The 22236-nt window shown below is 41.5% G+C and overlaps 1 protein-coding gene across 1 annotated transcript in view; it reads right to left on the bottom strand.

The window, feature by feature from the left end:
• Positions 1-22236, bottom strand: part of Ryr2 (ryanodine receptor 2) — a 593927-nt gene that overhangs the window by 225206 nt on the left and 346485 nt on the right. The window contains 4 exon segments of the mRNA XM_028859656.2: positions 7145-7292; positions 10376-10535; positions 15507-15590; positions 21535-21638. Coding sequence (XP_028715489.1) covers positions 7145-7292; positions 10376-10535; positions 15507-15590; positions 21535-21638 — 496 coding nt within the window.

Genomic DNA, 22236 nt, shown 5'->3' with positions numbered 1-22236 from the left:
TTCCATGGGCACTGCACTCAGGTGCACATACCCACAAAGAGACACACGTGCACATAACTAAAATTAAAACTATTTTTTAAAGAATAACAGATCATTTTTTCTAAAACTACTCCATATTTTTCCTCCTGGTTTTGAGAGATACCAAAATGAGTCTCTTCCACTAACACAAGAAAATGGAAATACCGGAAGGTCAGGGCCTAGGGAGAGTTCAACCTAACAAACATAAAGCCCTTGACTTGACTCCCAACACTGAAACCGGATACAGCAGAGACCAATGGCAGCAGCTTCCTGTTCCCTTGGTCCCGGCACACTCCTCCTGGCCTTGGGTGCTCCACTAACTCTATTGCTCAGTATAACACACACTGAGCTTGAAAGAAGATACCACACACGGAAACCATCAAGCAGGCACTTTACAGAGGTGAACTTTTCTTCCTCCTTTAACCAGTCTGGAGGTCTCTCCACAAATGTCTAAGCAGCTCACCATTCACTTTCTGTATTTGTTTAGTTTAAGGGAGATAGCTGTGGTTTAAAGAAACAACCATTTGGGATTCTGCTTCTTGATAAAAAATACTTCTGATACAATGAAAACCCAGACCTACAGGGATTAAAGAAAGGGAGCACCCAAGCAGTCTGAAACTTACATGGTGTGTGTAGTAGCAGCAAACAGCTGAGCACAAACACCTACAACAGAACCCAGCAAGAGCTGAGGAATGGCAGCCCTATCAAAGACACAGAACTCTTTTCCATGTAGAAAAACCCCACAGAGTGCTTTCTTCATAGGCACGTGGTAGGTAGCTCTAACTTGTATGAGTATGACAAATGATGTTTATATTCTAATAATAAATAGAATACTGACATTAGAAAAACAAACCCTGTAGCTGGTGCCTCTCTCCTGTAATTGATCAAAGCTATTGGGACTCGAATCAAGAAAGTTGGGAAATAGATCTGGTCAAAGACTGTGTTCCCTGGACCTCCAGACCTGGCACAGAACAGGTTCGAGGTGACTGAGCAGACAAGATCAAGGGTAAAGTCTTGTGTCATATTCTGATGTCCAATTTCTCACCAGCCCACAGGTTGGGGCCACCAACCACTAGAGGGCAGTGAGAACCTAACTGCGTCTGAAAATGACAAATTCCACCCAGCAGCAAGGCCGGCAGCTTTAGTCTCTAAAAATCTTACACATTATCTGGAATGTGCCAGGTGTATTTATATCATACTTTAAAAATAATTGGTACTGAACCAGCCACCCTTTCAAGTTCCTGGTATTACATTTAATAAAGTAATTCAAATCTCGATAAAAATCTTGTAATGAATGAGAATACATTCCACTTTCAGATATTTTAATCCATCATTGAGAATATTCTGAAGGTACCACAACTCAAACACTGACTGAGAGTTTTATTCAGAATATATGAACATTCCCCTGAAACAATGGGGAATAAATTACAGCTAAAACCAATTACAGAGTTAGGCTCAATTTTAGCAACCTTTTCTGCTTTTAACTTGTTCAGATGTAAGCCACAGCAAAAGGGAAAGTTACAAACTAATGCTTCTTTTTTTAAAAAAAATCCTTATTTATTGTTAATAATGTGGGGGTAATATGATGCCTCCACGTCAGAGTCTGCTCTCTCATGTGGAGTGTGCTCTCTCGTGTCTTTGCATGCATCCGAGGGATTGAACTCTGACTTTCAGGCTTGCACAGCAGATGTTTTCACCCCCTGGCTACCTCTCAGGCCACAGATTAATGTTTTTAATTGTATCTAAGGAATTACCAGACTGGTTTGGTCTTAAACATTGAAATCTTTCACACCTTTTAATCTCAGAAAAATTGGTTTTTTTTCCCAAAGGCTTCTCAACTAGTCTCTCCACCTCCCAGCATCCTCCCCCTCCAATCTGTCCTCTCTCTGTTACCATAGTTATATTTCTATGGTAAATTGGGATAGCAAAGCAAGCTACTGCCTGGCAACTTCGTGGGGCTGGTACTCCCTGCTCAAATATTTCTACATTTCTTAGCTGGATTTTCAATATATTCCATGTTTTGCCTTAATTATCCTTCTATCATCCATGGCTGCTGTCTCCTGACATGTTCCTTATATTTAGCACAAGGATAGAGCCATTCCTTAGGTCTTGTCATAGGTAACCAGGCCACACATACTCTCTGTTAGAAAATGTCTGGCTCTGATCTCCAATTGCTGACATTTTGATCCATTCAGTATCTAACTCAGAAAACAATGTCTCCCCTAAATGATACCTCACATGGGTGAATTAATCTCTTGTGCCTACTTTCTGTAATGTGCAACAGAATCTATACTAGAGGGAGGCATGTTATTAAGTTCAAGGGTATAACCATATGTGAGAAACATGATCTCACCTCCTCTTGCAGCATAATACAGTCTTTGCCTCACTGGTCACTACTCATGTGACTTCGGTAAGACAGAAAGTTGTCCATCAACTGTTTCTTCATGTGTTTGTATGTATTCACATGTAGATGTGCACATGGTGAGGGATTCAAGAATGTGTGCATATATAAAAAGCGCTGATATTGCCATTAGGTGTCTCCCTTTATAACTGTCTACCTTATTTTCTGACACAGGATGTCACCCTGAACCTGGAGCTCTCTGATTCAGTTAGACTAGCTGGCCGCAAGCTTCTGGAATCTACCTGTCTCCATCTCTGGGCATGTGCTGAAATTCTTGCCTGTTTTCTGTGGGTTCTGGGGACCATACTCAGTTTCTAATGCTTCTATGGCAAGTGCATCATTGACTGAGCAATCTTGCTAGCTTTCAGTCAACTGGTAATGCTCGTCTCTAAATTCTTATGATATGAGTCATTACTTGATCACTGTTTCTCCTCTCTTTTTTCAATTTTTTTGTATGAATATATCCATCAGCAAAATCATTAAGTTCCTTCTATTCTTTGTCCCTTTTTTGTTTTGTTTTGTTTTTATGGTTTTTTATTTTTTGGTTTGGGTTTGGGTTTGGGTTTTTCGAGACAGGGTTTCTCTGTGTAGCTTTGCACCTTTCCTGGAACTCACTCTATAGCTCAGGCTGGCCTCGAACTCACAGAGATTCTCCTGCCTCTGCCTCCCAAGTGCTGGGATTAAAGGTATGTGCCACCACCATCCAGCTCCCTTTTTTTCTACATTTGTGTATATTTGTGTGTGTGTGTGTGTGTGTGTGTGTGTGTATGCACACATGCCACAGTGCACATGCATAGGTCATAGAACAACCTGAAGCAGTCTGTTCTCTCCTTCCACCATGTAGGTCCCAGGTATTGGACTCAAGTCATGAGTCTTAGAATGAAGAACAGAACCTTTTACTACTAAGCCATCTCACTGGCCCCGGGTTCCTTCTTTTCTCCCTGACCTATACAGTATTCTGCATTTTATTGCCTTATGATCTTCTCCCTGCCTGCTCTGTTAACCCTAACTCCAAACCAGTCCCCTGCTCTGCTGAGCTTGCTGGAACACACACGAACACACACACACACACACACACACACACACACACACACACACACACACGCTTGCACACACTCACAGGTTGTCACCTCTTTTAAGTCTGTCTCTACCTTTGATCAGACCATGAATGTCTCTCTAAAGTCTTCTTGTCCATTTGCACTCTTCTTTGACTAACCTTTGCTGGGAATGTCATCAGCAGAGTAAAGAATGCACAGAATTCTCTGCTCTGTAGATCACAGGAACACTAGCAGCATTCATCCCTCCCAAAGTCCTGAGAAGGAACGTAAGGAGGTGGCAGTCTCTGCAGCATGGGCTCAATTAAAAAGGCCAATGTACACACAGAAAGCTTCGTGATATTTTTAACATGTCCATCCTTAGGCTCCTTTCTCCAGCTCCAAGATATGCTGAAAACCAACAGCCCCTCAACATAGTGAGAAACCAGCTACCCACAAGTCTCTGGGGAAGGCAGAACAGGGCTGAAATACCTCCAAAGGCCAATTCAGGGATAACGGTCAAGATTTTAATTCTGGTCCATCTTCAGATAAATCTCACTTCCAATTTTTTTTTTTTTCTGTATTCAACCTGACTTAAAAGTTAGCTCAATGCAAATACTCTTCCCCACGGGACAGTTGTTAAAACCAGCAGGGACAATTCTCTCACATTGCAGCTGCTCAAGATAGCAGCAGCTATGAGATAAACAACAGTTGAATAAACAATCTGACAGAGATACCTGGGAAGGAGATAACCACAGCAGGTTGTATGGGGGAAAGAACTCTCATTTTCCTAGAAATCTACAAATTTACGCTTCTGTCCCTGGCTATCATATAATTCAGGAAAGATCTGAGAGCTTCTGCCTGGCCTTATCTCTGAAAGACCTTGAGGCTGTGCAAAAGCAGAAAACAGAGGCTAAGGTGAAATTACAGACTCCTTGGTAGGATGCTAGAGAATATCCCAACAAGCAGCTGCAGCCTCTCCTTAGAGAGATACTTCAGGAAGTCTTGATCATTCACTAACTGACCACTAAGTAAATGAACAGGTCTTCAAAAGGCCACACATGACAAACACAGACTCTACAAAATTAGCTCAGAAAAATCTTTAAGAAAAAGTAGCAACGTACATAATAACTAAATCCAGAGTTGCCACAACATATTATTTTTGAGACAGGGTTTCTCTGTGTAGCTTTGCACCTTTCCTAGAACTCACTTTGTAGACCAGGCTAGCCTCGAACTCACAGAGATTCACCTGTTTCTGCCTCCTGAGTGCTGGAATTAAAGGTGTGTGCCACCATCGCCCGGCTAAAATGTCCAATTTCTAACAAAAGTTCTAAGGTATGCAGAAACCATGAAGTATAGTACTATATACAGCGATAAAGGAAACAGGCAACAGAAATTGACTCTAATGAAGGCTGGGTCCTAGAGAAACACTAACTAACCACTTTAAAGAAGTTTAAGAAAGTAAAGAAATATGCGAAAGAACTAGATAAAAGTTTAAGAGCCAGCAAGACAGCCCAGCAAGCCAAGTGTGGGGGAATTGTAGCTCAGTGGCAGAGAACCTCAATATGATTCAGGCCCTAGGTTCAATCTCCAGTGCCAGTAAAAACAAGAACCCAAGAACCGTTAAATTGGAGAGGTAAGGTAGTGTTAGCAATAAATCCTATAAACACTAGAATAATGATAAGGAGATCTGTGGACAACTCTATGCTAGTAAGTATGGCTAGTTCAATTGTGCAGATGGATTTATCAGTAAACATAATAAAAATTCTTCTCCTCAAGAACCACCTCCAGGCTCAGAGGATTTCAGTGAAAACCTGGTGAAGCCTATCAAAAAGAAAAAGGCAGAAACAAAATAGACTATTCTTTCAGCAGATAGGTAGAGGAAGGAGGAATAATTCCTATTGTCCAGTGTGAAGCCAGTTTTACATTCTACCAAAACACAAGAAAGACATTCCAAGAGACGTCTGTACCAATATTCCTTATGAAGATAGATGCAATGGTTCTAAACCAATAATTGGAAACAGTTTTAGCTGTACATAGAGAAAGGAGATAATGTATCAGGACTAAATAGAGCTGTCCAAGAAATAAAAATTTGGTTTAATGTTCAAATATCAATACTTTACAGAATGTCAAAAGAATAAAAGAGAAAATAAATGCCCCTCTTTGCAAGCAGCAAAAACATATATTTAACATTTAACAGCCATTCATGGCAAACTCTCACTACAAACTAGGAGGTCTGCTTAGTGTGATGAATAATATCGATTTTTAAAAAAGAGTTATCCTTAGCTACTGTGAGTTTCTAACTACAATGGCTGTTTCATACCTATAAGACTCATTCTGCAGCCACCCTATCTTCCACCATGTTTCAGAGCCTTAGGGAGCTCTCATGTACCACTTCTTTTCAGCACTGGGTCTGCATAAGAATATGCCAGTCAACAGTCAGGTATAGATGGGGGAGGGGCCTAGGGGCCCTCTCTGTTGAACTATTTACTATTGATAGACTCAGAGAAAAGAGGGACCACTGTATGCAATTGTGTACCCCCTGATGACCCCACTATTTCAATGGAGAATTCCAATCCAATTGTCACAAAGATGGCCCTAGGTAAACTAAATGGGTCAGATTGCAAAAGTCCTAAGTCTAGGACAGAAACTGAGGAATGAGAGTATCGGTAATGATGAGGGGAAATAAGAGGGCAAATAAGAGTAATCTGAAAACATCGTATATATTTATAAATTGCCAAGAAGCAAAGTCAATAAAATTAAAAAAGAAAGAAAGAAGAAAATCTGTGAACCCAGGGGAATAGTTTAAGGGTAGAGAACTTGTCTAGAACGGACAAAGTCCTGAGTTTGGTTCCTAGCCTGGGAGAAGAAAGATCAAAACAAAATCTTATTTACTGTTAATACTTTGTCTAACAGTGAAGTGTTAAAATCTTCCCCTGAGACTGGGACTAAGCAGGCAACTGCTCTCTCCACTTCTATTTCACATGGTTCTGAATTTCTCACGCACCCAGTCAATCAAAAAGTAAAACACAATTATTGTAAAGTGAGACTTTGTATTATTTATATAGAGACAACTCTATGAAATTTATAAAAATAAATGGAACTGATACACACACACTTGTGCACACACACACACACACACACACCTCCAATCAGAGGAAACGAAATCAACTTGCAAATACCGACCTGTATCTCACATTACAAAACACTCTACTAAATAAAGTTAAATCAAAGCTAATTTCATATACAGTAGTATTAAATGACTGTAAGAAATAATATATAATCTTTATCCTAAAAACCACTGAGAGAAATTAACAAGAAAGAGTGTATATACCATGTTCATAAATGGGTGAACTATTGTTAAAAGATCAATCTCCCCCAATCTGTACATTTAATTGTCTTTTGATCAAAATTAAACTGACAGGTTGAGCATAAAATTAAGAAATGAGAAGGAGGAAGAGGAGTAACATGTGATATATGGGAAGGTGAGCACCCCAAAGATGCTGTACAACAGTGAGCCACTCACTAAGACATGGGTCTAATCTTTTGGGGGAAAACCACCCCAGGCTATCAGCTTGAAGTGAACACCTAGATTAGAAGAGGCATTTTTGTCCTCCCTTTTTATGTGCTCCTTGGCTATGAAAACCCAATACATGATTTTGCAACCAAGGGGACAAAGCAAAACCAGTACCGTGGTCCTGATCAGGAGCTTCCAGGTGGTAGCCATAGCCCAGCAGCGTGCGAACTGCCTCTCGAAGACTGTCTTTGTTTGACTTCTTGGTTCTGTCATCCAGAAGAGTGTAGGGAACGAGGCGAGGGTTTCTTCTGTTCTTCACATCCTGTATCAGGGAGAAGGTTTGCAGTCATCTGAGCCATGCAGCAGTGCTGAGGGTGGAAGTCAAGGCTTGATGCAAGTGAGGCAAGCACTCGGCTAGCTGGGCTACAGCCCTATAGCTAAAGTCTTCAAATCTGATGAAAGGACCATCAGGTCCTACTCTACCTTGGCTTAGGAGGAACTGTGAGGCTCTCTGTCTCTCTCTCTGTGTCTCTGTCTGTCTGTCTCTCTCTCTCTCTCTCTCTCTCTCTCTCTCTCTCACACACACACACACACACACACACACACACACACACACACACTCTTGAGGTAATCTAAGTGTGAAGACAAATCCTGTAATCTCATGACTTGGGAAGGTGAGGCAGAAGGATTGCAAGTTCAATGACAGCTTTGGCTACATAGTGAGATCTTATCTCAAGCACACAGAAAAACCAAACAAGCTCAAGGACTGGACAGGCACAAGGAGCCCTGTTTTGTCTCTTTCTCCCCTTCCTCCCACAAGTTTATAATGAATGCCTGACCATTCACCCCTCTGCTGTGGGATGTTCTGTATGTCCTGTGGGAGCCCTTCTTGGGTTCCTTGTGGCGTTACCCAGCAGGTCCGTATAGAGGATGATTAGGACCATGGGCCTGAGTGCAGGTGTTTGAGATGGTCTGCACTTGGCTGTGCTGGGGGATGGTCTGTATGTCAAGTTGTTCTGATTGGTCAATAAATAAAACACTGATTGGTCCGTGGCTAGGCAGGAAAGATAGGCGGGACTAACAGAGAGGAGAAATAAAAAGGGACAGGAAGGCAGAAGGATGCTGCAGCCGCCGCAATGACCAGAGACGCTGCAGCCGCCGCCATGACCCGCAGCATATGAAGACGCTGATAAGCCACCAGCCACGTGGCGAGGTATAGATTTGTAGAAATGGATTAATTTAAGATAAAGGAACAGTTAGCAAGAAGCCTGCCACGGCCATACAGTTTGAAAGCAAAATAAGTCTCTGTGTTTACTTGGTTGGGTCTGAGCGGCTGTGGGACTGGCGGGTGGCAGAGATTTGTCCTGACAGTGGGCAAGGCAGGAAAACTCTCAAGCTACACCCCTCTCTGGAACCAAGTCATATGGGTTGTTTGTGGGAACGATGACATTCCAAAGCTACCCCCACTCACAACAAGCAGCATCAGCAGAGGCCTTCCCACCGACACACCTTCAAATCCTACTGCCTATTCTCCTTACTTCTGACTTGGTGCTGAGTTCTGCCATCTAAGCTTCCCAGTCTAGAACCCCAGGAGCCTCATGGAGCATAGTCTATGGACATGGCATACTAGGAGTGTGAATGCTGATGGAGCTCCCCGGTTTCTGTGCACACCTGTGTTTGAGTCCACCTATGAGAGTCTCTCCAAGACTTCACAGCTTATTTCTGAAGCAGATAATATCACCAACCAAGAGGAAGGTGAAAACTCAACGAGTTCATCATTCAGACAGTAGGCAGCAAACATGTAGGGCCGGTGGGGAAAGTTCACAACACACACATACACACACACACACACACACACAAACACACACACACACAGAGAGAGAGAGAGAGAGAGAGAGAGAGAGAGAAAGGCACACACACACAGAGGCATACACACACAGAGAGAGAGAGAGAGAGAGAGAGAGAGAGAGAGAGAGAGAGAGAGAGAGAGCTCGTCACACACACACACACACAAATTTATTTTATAAAGGTAAACAAAGCCTAGTTTTCATTATTCTTTGAAATGGTAAAGCCTTTCAAAGTATATTTTTCAAACCATCTTTTAGTCTTTATATGGAAACATGTTCTACGTCTTCAAGTAATTATCCATTTTTTCCCCTGAAAATCTTCTAGTAAGGGCATCCCACCATGAGCTACCAAGAGATGCTCTAAGAAGTGAAGAGCTTTGGCTCTGATGTCAGAGACTTGACTCTAGTCCTGTCCTATGACCTGATGGCTGGGCAGCATTGGGCAAAGTCTTCTCCCTAAGGTTCTAGGCCTACTATGTATGATGTGGGAACAAGATTCTGTCTTTCTTGGTAGAAACTATGTGAGTTCAACATAGTAACTACAAAACTCTAAGCTGAGTGGCAGCTTCTAATATAATAAAAATGATTGCAGAATCTGCCAGGTGCCAGGAATTGCTGCTGCCTTTTGTATTATACAATGAAGCCAGATATTTTGTTAATGAGGGAAACAGTGGCACACAGAATTTTGATAGCAAGATAAATGAAGATGTGGTTAAGTGGTGAGGCTAAATTTTGCTTTCACCTTCTGCTGTGCTGCCTCCACCTCTCCTCAAAGGTTGCCAGCTACTTCTGTGACTGTGTCTATATCAGGAAATAATCCATGACCACTAATACTCAACTCTGAAATCCAAAAAACTCCAAAAATTTGTTTTTCTTTTCCTAAACTGAACCAAAACTCATTTGGTGCCCTGAACAGATGCAAGGCTGTCCACAAACTTTACTTATTCTTTGGGGTGTTCATCAAGCCTAGATTGCACTGGAGAAGTAAATTAGTCTTCTGGCCCCTAAGAGTGTTCTGTAACATGTAATATAGCATCTTACCACTCTGAAAAACAGCACAGAACAAAATTTTGAATGGAATCCTGATAACCAGAGTTGTGATTCAGGAACTGTGATCTACTTTATTTTTATTGTAGCTCAGCCTCTGTGTTTCAACAGTCCCTCCTAAGCAGCCTCAATAAAAGGAATGCCCAAAACCATACAACAAACCTTATCCATGTAATATGATCATTTGGTGCAAGTTAGAGATCTGTAGCTCAGCTAACATTTGTTGTCCTATCACACATAACTATGGTCACCAAATTTCTTTTTTTAATATATTCATTATGGTTGTGTATGTAGTTGGGGATGGAGCATTACATGACACAGTACACATGTGGAAACCAGAGGACAAGTTGGTGGAGCTGGTTTTCCCCTTCCACCTTCACATTCATTGTGAGGATGTATCCCAGGTTGCTAAGGATGAGAGGCAAGTACTTTGCCTACTGGACCTACTGAACCAGAAAATGAAAAGCCATGACTTCATCCCTTTAGTTGGAAATGATAACTGCCTGGGTACCTGCTGGATGCCATAAGTCCAGCCCTGCCGGATTCGGTCCCGGGCCCACACGTTGTGAGCATTTTCGGCCAACTTGTCCACCATTGCTTCCTGAGAGGGGGTGAGTTTTATAAAGCTCAGATCCATTGGGGCAGGTTTGTATCCACTGGTCAGCTGGTAACTGCAAAGCAAACAGAGAAACTTCAGGTTGCCCATTTTGGAAATCCTGTGACAGTCCTGTCCTGGTCCACCGAATCCCAATCATTCTGTTGAAGACTGTGGTGATCAGGCCAAAAGAGCGTTCAGTAAGCTTGAACCCCTTCTGTTTTAGCTGCTGCCCGAGTAGCTGGAAAAGTCATGGGGTCTTTATGTTTCTGTGTGCATGTCAACAAAATGTGGAGAGAAAGAGCTTACCTATCTCCAAAAGGCAGAAAGGACCTACAGCTGTGTGTTTCCAATAGTTGAGGTTTTGGGGGGCTCAAAACAAAAACATTGATTATCTACAATGAACAACACTCAAGGCCTTTCTCCTCATGTATATTTTAAAGATTGTGTGTGTGTGTGTGTGTGTGTGTGTGTGTGTGTGTGTGTGTGTGTGTTTATGTGCTCCTGTCTGTGGAGGCCAAAGGTGATGTCAAACATCTTCATCATCTCCTTTCCACCTTGTTTGTTGAGACAGGGTTTCTCAATGGACTTGGAGCCCACTAGTGTACCTAGATTAGCTGTCCAGTAAGCTCCCAGGGAGGCAGCTATCTCTCCACCTCCCCACTTCTGGGATTACACAAACACACCACCACACTCAGCTTTTAAATGGGCACTGAGGGCCTACTCAGGGCTTCTACCTAACTAGCTATCAGTAAGGGCACAAAGATAATAAAGATCAAATATCAATCTATAAATCATTGACTAAAGCCAACACTCATACAAACCACCCTCACTGAGAAAACAATGCCTCCCTGCAAGCAAAGTTAATGGGAAGCTTTCCTGTCGCAAGCAACGTACCAAGGAGGCACTTTTGATAGATGGGAGGAAGGAGGGATGCCTTCTTGATAAAATATTACAGACAAGTTCTATTCATGTGAAACTAGATAATCCTCACATCTACTTCCTCTTCCTGGATGGAATTTCTCCCCAAATTGCTTTGATCTCTGAATGATCTCAGGGAAAGCCATGAAGCTCTGCTTATATTTGTTAATTTTAAGTTGGGTAATAATTAGTTCACATTCATTTTCAAATGTAGACTGTAAGTGTGTATGTACACCTGTGCAAATGTACATGTGTGGAGGCAGGAGGTCAACCTTGGACCTAGGTCATTCCTCTAGTTCCATGTACCTTATCTTTTGAGACAGCATCTCTCACTGGCCTGGAACTCACCAAAAAGACTAGGTTAGATGACCAGAAAGCCCCATGGATGCACCTGTCTCAGTTTTCCCAGGGCTGTATTTATTAAGTGTGTACCACCATGCCCAGGGCTGTATTCATAAGTGTACACCCAGGGCTGTATTTATAAGTATGCACCACCATACCAGGGCTGTATTTATAAGTGTGCACTATCATGCCCAGGGCTGTATTCATAAGTGTACACCCAGAGCTGTATTTATAAGTAGGCACCATCATGCCCAGCTTTTTAAACATGGGATCCAGGAAATTAAACTCAGGTACTCATGCTTACAAGCCAAGAAATTTATCATCTAAGTCATCATCCCAGACTGTAAACTATGGCTTAGTTCATCTGAGTTTCTATCACCCTGTGCCAGGAAATAACAAAGGAAGCTTTAGAGAAGTTTGTTTAAATAACTAATAATCTCATCCAAACTAAAGTGCCTACCACTTCACCTGAACCACATCACAGCCACTCCTTTAACTTCAAATCATCTCATACAGTAAAAATAAAGACAGGTATCTCTGAAAGTCATACATTCAACTGGCTGGACTTGAGACTGCTGATATAATGAGTGCTTCACAGGGAGCTAGACATGACTAAAACGACTTTTCTGTCTATTATATATACATACACACACATATATATGCATATATATGTGTGTGTATGTATATATATATATATATATGTGTGTGTGTGTGTGTGTGTGTGTGTGTGTGTGTGTGTATGTATATATATCCCAAGGAAGAATTGAGGAATCAAATTGAGGATTAGGGAGATAGCTACATAAGTTAAGTACTTGATGTGCAAGTGTGAAGACCTGAGCTTAGATCCCCCAAACCCACAATAAAACTGGAAACAGTAGTACCCATGTCTGTAATCCTACAGTAAAGTGAGCAGCAGAGACCAAAAAGATCTTCAAATGCTCATGCCCAGCTAGCCTTGTGTACACAGTGGCAGATAAAGCTTGACTCAAACAAGGTAGGTGAGGATCCGAACTTGAGGCTGAACTTTGACCCTAAGATGCATACCACAGCACATGCATGGCCACGGTCATATCTATGAACACACACACACACACACACACACACACACACACACACACACACACACAAATCAAATCATTCAATCAAATTGGGAATGTAAAAGAAATACATAAAACTATTCCATTTCATCACATTAATGGTATCTAATAAGGTACACAGTGATCAACCAATGGCTCATATGAAGTGCTATCTTCTTGGAAAAACCAAGAGCTCAGATTTTTTTGACAAAAGGAAATTAATGTTAATCTTGGAAGCTTAATAGCCTGAAATAAAGCTTTAGATTGATTTCCAGGAAACTTACAAGAAATAAGGGAATGATTCCTGCAACAATTCTTGCAAGAAAAATTCTGTAGCCTTTCAACAACAGACCCATCTATGCATTACATCCTACCTTCTAGAACTTTCTGAAAAAATCCTAACAGAATGATCTAACTACATCCATCTCTCCTTTTACATATTTGTTCAGCAGTAGCTTTTATTACATCTACTTCAACATGCCAGCTCCTTGTGCCAATAAATCTACAAAATTATCTCATTGGGTATATATACATATATGCATTATATACATAATATAGAATTAAGCATATGTATAACTCTAATCCATTCACTTGACAAAGTACCAACATTCCTTTGCAATTATTACCTTTTAGTTTTATTTTGTCATGTACACAATCTAATAAAACAAATAAAAATTATAGTCTGGCCATTAGTTTTCTTTAAAGTCAAATTTCTTTTTTAAACACCTGGTGAAAAAGAGAACAAAAGTAAACTGGGCAGTGATGGTGCACGCCTTTAATCCCAGCACTCTAATCCCTTTAATCTCAGCACTTTAATCCCAGCAGAGGCAGGTGGATCTCTGTGTGTTCAAAGCCAGCCTGGTCTACAAAGTGAGTTCCAGGACAGCCAGGACTATTATACAGAAAAGCTATGTTTCAAAAAAACAGAGACAGAGACAGAGACAGAGACACACAGAGAGAAACAAAAGTAAACCAAACAAATTCTGCTGAACGGCCCATTCCACCTGCATCAAATCCCTGAAGATGTAAACAAAAGAAGAAGAATTGCTATCTCTTGGGTGAGCAGATAGAAATTCTGGTAAGTGGCAGACCAGTTTTATATTCCATTCCCACAAGACCCACAGACATCCTAAGTGGGTAGTATAAACTTGTCTAAAAGAGACCAACCAAACTGTAGCCAAAGCAGGGCAGAACACCAACAACACTTAGTGAACCCCTGTGTTGCCCCAGCCCCTCACACCCTACGTAGTATGAATCAAGTTAACGGAAGCTGGGACATCACTGTCTTGAAAGATGCATAGTGAACATGAGAAGATAAAGTCCAGGTTATGTGGGTGTTAGCTGTAAACTCCAGTAGAAAATCAGTTCTTCCAGGAACAAATGGGGACCCTTCAGATGACTGCACAGTGCAGATATGAACAGCATGTCCTGCTGGAAGCACATCTAGAAACGAGCACTTGGCTGACATTTTCAGGGAAAGGGTATAGAGAACACTCAAACAACGCTTTCCAGAAAACAACTAGAGCAGAATTAATTTGAAACAGAAATTGGAATCAGGAATGTCCAGGCATATATTTCTTCTATTATTTCACTCCCTTTTGTTTGTTTTAAAATAAATATCAAATGTGGTAAGGCACCACCACCTCAGTTTCTTTTACCTGGGATTTTCCTTTACACTTTAGATTTCTTGAGTCAAGACGAAGGAGTATTTCAAGAGAGAAGGACTGGTCACTACATACGATTAGTAGACACCATCTTTTCAGAGAGAGGGTAGGAGAACCAATGTAGTGTGTAGAGATGGAGATAAATTTTTAAGGGAAAACTGAAACAACAATTCCCAGTAGATTGTGACATAGACATCTAGCCACTGTGGACCTATTTTCATTGCAATACACAGAAAACAAAATAAAAGGTGTCACTTCAAAATATAAACACAGGGGGCTGGGGAAATGGTTCCGTGGGTAAAAGTACTTGCCGCACAAGCTTGATGACCCAAATGTGGGGTACCCCAGAACCTGGTGAAATCCAGGTGTAGTAGTGCAAGCATCTGTAATCCCAGTGTTCCGCACTGGGAGATGAGACATAGAGGCAGTAGAGTCTCCAGGAGCTCATGGACCAGCTCGCCTGGCTTATGTAGTGGCAGAGAGACAAGGTAGAAAGGTTGTCCTCTGACCATGCACGAACCTACACCACACACAAAAAAAGTGTACACATACACATACACATGGAGTGTGTGCATATGTGGTGTATGTGTGTGTGTGTGCATGTTTCTGAATGCCTACAGGCACCACATGTGCATATACACATGAACACTTGCTTGTGAGCATATGGATACCCAAGACTGATGCTGAGACTCACCCTCCATCCCTCTCCCATTTTATTTACTGAGTGAGACAGGGTCTCTCAATAAGGGCGCACCACCACCAATATGGCATGTCTCACCAGCCAACTTGGTCAAGTGATCCTGCTTCCACCTTCTGAGGCTGGAATTACAGGAAGGGCATCACACCCACCTGGTATTTTTGTGGATCCCTGGTAATCTACATTCCTATCTCCATACTTGAAGGCAAGTGCTTGACAGCCTCATTACATTTTGAAGTCTGGACTGCATAGCTAAGTGCACAGGCCTGTCTGTCTCGTCCAAGGTTTACTCTAGGGTGCTGAAGACACACATCTGCTATCAGATAAAGGCGAGTCACTCAACTTACTTCTTGGGAAGCTTCATTTTCTTCACTTTCTCCTCAGCGTGTTCATCTGCTATACCCACGTGACATCCTAATGCCAGCAAAGTCCTGGGAAACAACAACAGAGATGAGTCCAGAGAACCACTTCCCTACATCCAAAAGCACCCAGCATAAGAGCACTCGAGAGTGGGACCTCATCTTCCATCTTGCAAAAGAGCACAAGGCTCTGCCTCCGAAGGTAAAGGAAACACATATCCATAGATTATTTACTTCCAGGTAAAGGGAAAGACAATGAACATTGAAGTAGCACTAAGCCCTTAGCATTGAAAAGTTGGACCCTCCCTCAACCCTTTTCCACATGTTTCTTTATCTAAATATCAGGTGTTCTCAGGTCTGTGTTATGCTGGAGTGGAGGTCACTGTATATGCCAAATCAGATATCTGGGTTTGCACATGTGTACTGGCACTATTGTGTTCTAGTTTTTACCCTAAGGAGTATATGCAGGAGCTATTTCTCTGTAACTTGCTATTTTTATATTCTCCTACAACTTTTATGCCATTGCTCTCTCATGTGAAGCTGATCACTTTAAAATCCCAAAGGGATTTATTTATTGTACTTTCGTGTATTTATATTTATTTTATGCATACAAATGATTTGCCTAAATGTATATATGTCCACTGTGTGCATGTCTGGTGGCTATGGAAGTCAGAAAAGGACATCAGATTTTCTGGAACTGGAGTTATGAATGTTATATATGATTTTGAGCCACAATGTAGGTTCTGAGAACTGAACATGAGTCCTTGACAAAAAAAAACATTTATTGCTCTTAACTGCCAAACTATCTCTCCAGTGCTATTTGTTATATTTTAAAATATTTTACTTATTCATTTACTTATGTAGACAGGTATACATACAAGTGATGGTCAAAAAACAACTTGTGGGAGTCAGTTTTCCCTTCCTACTGTGTAGGTCCTGGGGATCAGACTTAATTTCTCTGGCTTGGTGGCAAATGCCTTTCACTGCCATTTCATCACTGAAGTGAGTTGTTTTTATTGTTGGAACTGTCAAAATGTTTTTAACCTATTTTCTATTAATAGTCTTTTAGGGCCCTTTTCCTTTTTCAGCTGTTTTAAACAATACTATAGTGAATGACCACATACACTTAATACATACTAGAACCAACAACTGCCTAGTATCCATCTATATATCTAGATATTTCCATATATGGATGTCTGTGCATATATTTTACTAGCCATCTAGATATAATTGCATGGATGGATGGGTGAGTGGAGAGATGTTATTGATAAAATAAAGAATTTACCTATTAAAACAAGGCTAACCAACAACAGAAGGATAGAAAATTATCTCATAGAGTGAATCCAAGCTGTGTTTATTCAATAACAGTGTCCTAGGGCAGACAGTGTGTTAACTATTGTCCTCTACTCAATCATGTGTCCATTCAAGTATTTGTTAAATGCTTAAGTATTGAGTCCTGTGCAACACACAGTAGACTCTTCTGATCCAGGTTTGGGGTCAATGAGACATGCAGAGGGCTATGAAACTATCAATTGGAGATGCCAAAGCCAGCTTTGAAGTCATTAAGGATGACAATAATGTTTGAATTTATCTTAAATTCAGGTAATTACGCCTGTGAGTACATGCACACCAAGAAATCTGATTATACCATAATTCCTAAGCTGGTGTGTGTGTGTGTGTGTGTGTGTGTGTGTGTGTGTGTGTGTGTGTCCTATGTAAATGTTAACAGCTCTTCTGCTCCTATCAAGAAAAACTGGTACCTCAACATCACACCTTGCAAAGGTAAGGACTGTGAATTTATGCTGATAAAGTCACATGAATAATGCTACTAAAGGCCCAACCTATGGAAAATTAAGTTGGTATATGCCATCGTCTTATGGGCTATTTTTTTTTTACAACTTTATTTTGTTTTAACGATGTGTATGTGTGTGGGTTTTCCATATGAGTGCAGTGGTTGGAGATGGACCCACAGTGGGTGTGGATCTTCTGACAGAGCAACACACACCCTTAGTCACTGTGCCATCTCTCTAGCCCTTCCCCATGGGCTCTAACAAAGTGCCAGAGACTTCTACAAACTGCAGTGTGACCTTCTCAGTACAGATTCATGCAGCCTTTTAATCCTTTTCCCAGCACACACTTCCTAGAGAAAGTGTGGCTTCATCTCACACAGAGAGTGACCATCACAGGCCCGGCCTGAACAAAGACATGGCAGTGGGGATCCACCAAGTTACTTCTGTGGATCAGGCCTTTTGCAAGAATGCCTTACAGAATGGCTGCAGCAATCAGAGTGTGCGAGCGAGAAGGTGCTCACAAATAATTACAGAAAAACCAGGTGAAGTTCAAACTAAGGGCAGGTTACATTTTTAATAAGTACATTTGAGATACATCCTAACAAGAATAGCTAATACCTCGAAAGGAAAGTAAGGCTCTATGGGCATAAAGGGTTGGATAAGGAGGGAAATACTCCAGGCTGCAGATGACACTGATGTCTCCAGGAGTTGAAGTCTGTGGATATGTGTGGTGGGGAGAGCAGAGCTGGCTGGAGAAGAGGGACAGTTGTAGGCTACAGGTAAAAAGAAACCTGGGGGCAAGCTTGACATCTACTTTAAGCACAGTAAATGTCTATTGTTATTGTATCTCATTAATTTTATGTGTTAACTCCAGTGAGTCACATTATGAAGGTATTTGGTCAAATATTATTTCAGATCAGTCCATGAAGGTTCTTGATTGAGAGTAACATTTGAATGGATTGTTTTGGGGCCATGTGAAACCCCAAGAAAACAGGTTGACCACCCTCAAGTCAAGAGCCATGTTTCAGAAAGAATCCATTGGACTCTGAGCACTGCTATTTGATGCTATGGGCTAGCCCATTACAATTGTACACATGCCACCCAATGCAGCGTGTATCTCTTTGTCTTTTTCTCTGTTTCTGTATATGAATATTTCTGTGCCTCTTTCTGTCTACCTCTCTGTGTGTGTCTGTGTGTCTGTCTCTCTATCTCTCTGTCTGTATATAAGTGTATTTGTTTATCTGTGTGTCTATCCTTCTGCCTCTGTATGTGTGTGCTTAACTAACTCTCTCTCTCTCTGTCTCTCTCTGCCTCTGTCTCTGTCTCTGTCTCTCTCACTCACTCTTTCTCCCCACCCCTGTGTGTGTGTGTCCCAAGAACCCAGACTGCTTGATAGTGTAAACATGTGTAGGAGCAGTGAGGCTTCATCCCCTCTAATTGGCTTTTAAAGAAGCAGGTAAAATCAGCAAACCCAAAAACCATATGCATGCACACTACTTAGCTGTGAGCAACAAAAAGGAAATGTTCAGAATAAAGTCATGAGCAGAATCATTAGCATTCCCTTCAGGGAAAAAACACTACACACAGGCATCTACAGATTCATCAAACTAGCCACCAAGAGTGGTTAGAAGGGAGATTCGATTATACACAGCCGTCAAAGCTTTAGCACACTTGATGCAAATTGGACATTTCTACACTTGGCTGGCCTAGCTGCCAATCGTTCAAGTGACAAGGAAAGCACTGCAAATTTAACTACATTGTTTTGTAAAATACAGGGAAATAGCAAGTCACCGTGAATTCCGGAACAAAATGTATGAATGTTATATCATGACTACGAATGAAGAGTTGCAGAGTGTCAGAGCTGGTCGTGGTGACACAGAATGTATTCCTTAGCCCAACCAGCCTGTCCATCTTCTGCCTTCAGAAGGTTCCATTGACCTATTGTGCACATACCCCTCCTAGGAAGTGACCAGCTGACCCTAAGCTCACTCCCAATGTGTTTCTTTCCATGACATTAAACTTCATCTGCCACATATGGGTTGCTTCTGTGTCCAGAGTCTGAACTGTCGCCTGGGTTTTATATTCTGAGTCTGTGGTAAAGCGACTTCAGTATGAATTACTCCTTGCTCTTAACAAACAGGAAACAAAAAAGGGACAAATATAGAAGCACCTTTAGGACAAATTTGATCAAAACCATTTCTATGAGACATTAAGAATGGATATGGTGGTAGGCAGGGGTTAGAGGGGCTGGAGACATGGCTCAGCAGTTAAGAATACTTTCTGCTCTTCCAAAGACTCAAATCCAGTTTCCTGGACCATGCCAAGCATCTCATTACTACCTGTAACCCCAGCTCCAAGAGATCTGACACCTCTGCTAGTCCCTACAGGTAAACACACACACACACACACACACACACACACACACACACACACACACACACACATACTAAAAATAAAAGTTACAGAATTTTTAAAGAGTAACATTTTAAAGTAAAATCTGAAAACATATTCCTCTATTATTCTATCCCAGACACACTATTTATTCACAGAAAGATGGTACATCCCCAGTCTCTGCCAGCCAAGCCAACAAAAAATAAAGATACGATGGGGATGAAGAGATGGCCCTGTGTCAAGTGCCTGCTGTGCAAGTATGAGGACTTTAATTGGATACTCAGAACCCATATGCAAAAAGACCCATGTAGCAGTGCATGTCTGTAAACCAGCACTAAAGAGACAGAGAGGGGAGGATCCGTGGGGCTTGCTGGCCAGCCAGACTTGTCAAATTGGTGAGCTCCAGGTTCAGAGAGAGACCCTGTCTCAGAAAATGAGATGTAAACCCTTCAGGAAGGCACTGGTGTCAAATTGGCTTATGAGTGCCCATGAGAACACACACACACACACACACACACACACACACACACACACACACAGACCACATATACTGTATAGCTGCCTTTATGAGATGGTATAAATTGGCTGAGAGTAGTTATTCTCAAACTATGCTGCACAGGTAAATGGTCTCCCAGGTTCCCCCCAAAACAGTTTGCTGTTGTTAAATAAGTTCAGGAAACAACATAACTTGACTCCACCCACTTTTAGAGATCAATAGTCCCAGCTACATACAGAGTCCATCATCAAAATGAAAAGCTGGTTAACTCTTGTAACTCCTCTACATATATTAAGTCAGTGTTCTTCAAGATAATGGTGGTGAAGGGCTAACTTTTTCTTCATTTCTAGTCATAAGTCTGATACTCTGATAAAGTATAATAAAAACTGTTATATAAAATTAAAAACATCTAAATCAAGATATACAGTATATGAGCCTATAGTTTTACATTATTAAATCTATGGACATTTCTCCTTTAAGTTGGTATGAATATTTCTGAGCATTTAATTTTCATATCTAAAATCATCACAGACCAGTGACAGTTTGTGACTAGCCTAGGCCCTGATTCACACACCAAGCAGTGCTGTTAGATTCTAGAACTCTTGTATTCTTTAATTCCCTTAAGCAGTCATAGGCTTTGCTTTGGGAAATACTGATGTACAGCAGAATATATAAAATAAGAGGGGACCATCACATTTCACAGAGGATTCAGTCGAAGCTGTGGAGCCAGGGTGGGATCAGATCTGACCCATGTTAAGACCCACAGGTCTTTGTGGACTTGCACAGTTCCTAGCTGTTGAAGCTGTGGACACATGGAAGAAGGCCAAGTGGTTTGGGAGCTAAACCCACAGGAATAGGGAATTCTCCAGCATCTAGCTCTTATTGCAGACCTGACCCTCTGAGGAAGACAAGGGATAGAGCCTCTGGCTGTGCATACCCATCCCACAGAGGAAAAGAACACCTCTACTCTACTGAGACTTGTCTTCATAGGAACATTCTGAATGCCACCATTGATAGAAGAAACATGAATTTGAAGATATGTCAATAATAATAAGAGAGAGAGAGAGGTAAATAGATGAGAGAGACAAAAATAACAGAGATAGATGATAGATAGATAGACAGGCAGACAGATAAAGTAAATAAGATTTAACTAACGAACAACTCCAGAGCCATGTACCAGCAAAGAAACAAAACCGAAGTTAAATTCCCAACAAATATTGATCCAATCCACCTACACTTAATTGAACTTTCTAACAATAGAAAGAACTTCCCAGCATAATTAAAGTGCACAATGTCAATACCTGGCTACCTGGAGTCTATAAAATACAAAGGTACTCACTTGAGAGTTTCAAGAGACATCTGCAAGTTGTAGTTGCGTTCCTGTTCCGGCAGTTTGCAGAACTCCACCAGACATGGGTGCTGTCTCTTGTTGTCATCTCTAACCTGAAACAGGATGGGAAATCAGCATAGAGGAGCCTCCAATGTAAAAACAGTTGTGAGAAGACAGTTGGGGAGATGGAACCCTGACAGCTGCCCCTGGGAAGCTTCTGGAATCTTCAAATGGCTGTTGCAAAGGCTGGCATGGTCTTCACTCCCTACTCTCTTCATGCTGATACAGCTCAGTCCTCAACTCCCACATACAGAAGCTGAGGACCCCATGCTGCCGCCTGAGGTCCATGAGCATGCTCACTGGGTTCCTTCCAGAACCTGCTCAAATCTCCTTTTTTCCCATCTGCCTTTGTAATATAATAATCTGCTCACTGACCCTACTGACTATTTCTTTTAATTGTACATAATACTATTTGATAATAGATTAGATGGGAGGGAGGGGTTACTTGGTAGCTTAAACTGGCCTTGAACTCACTAAGTAGCAGTCAGACCTCAAACTCAGGATTTTCCTGCCATAGTCTCTTGCAAGCTGGAATTGCAGGCCTACAATACTATGCCCAGAAGACTAGATTTTTACTCAATTTATTGTCTATCTTCTTTCCCTAGAAGTAATATCAAAGAAACAGGGATTCTAGCCCTTGGATAATATCTA

Source organism: Peromyscus leucopus, chromosome 5, assembly GCF_004664715.2.
Source record: "Peromyscus leucopus breed LL Stock chromosome 5, UCI_PerLeu_2.1, whole genome shotgun sequence".
NCBI classification, from domain to species: domain Eukaryota; kingdom Metazoa; phylum Chordata; class Mammalia; order Rodentia; family Cricetidae; genus Peromyscus; species Peromyscus leucopus.
Note: the sequence above shows the minus strand (reverse complement) of the source record. Positions and strands in the feature narration are given on the sequence as shown.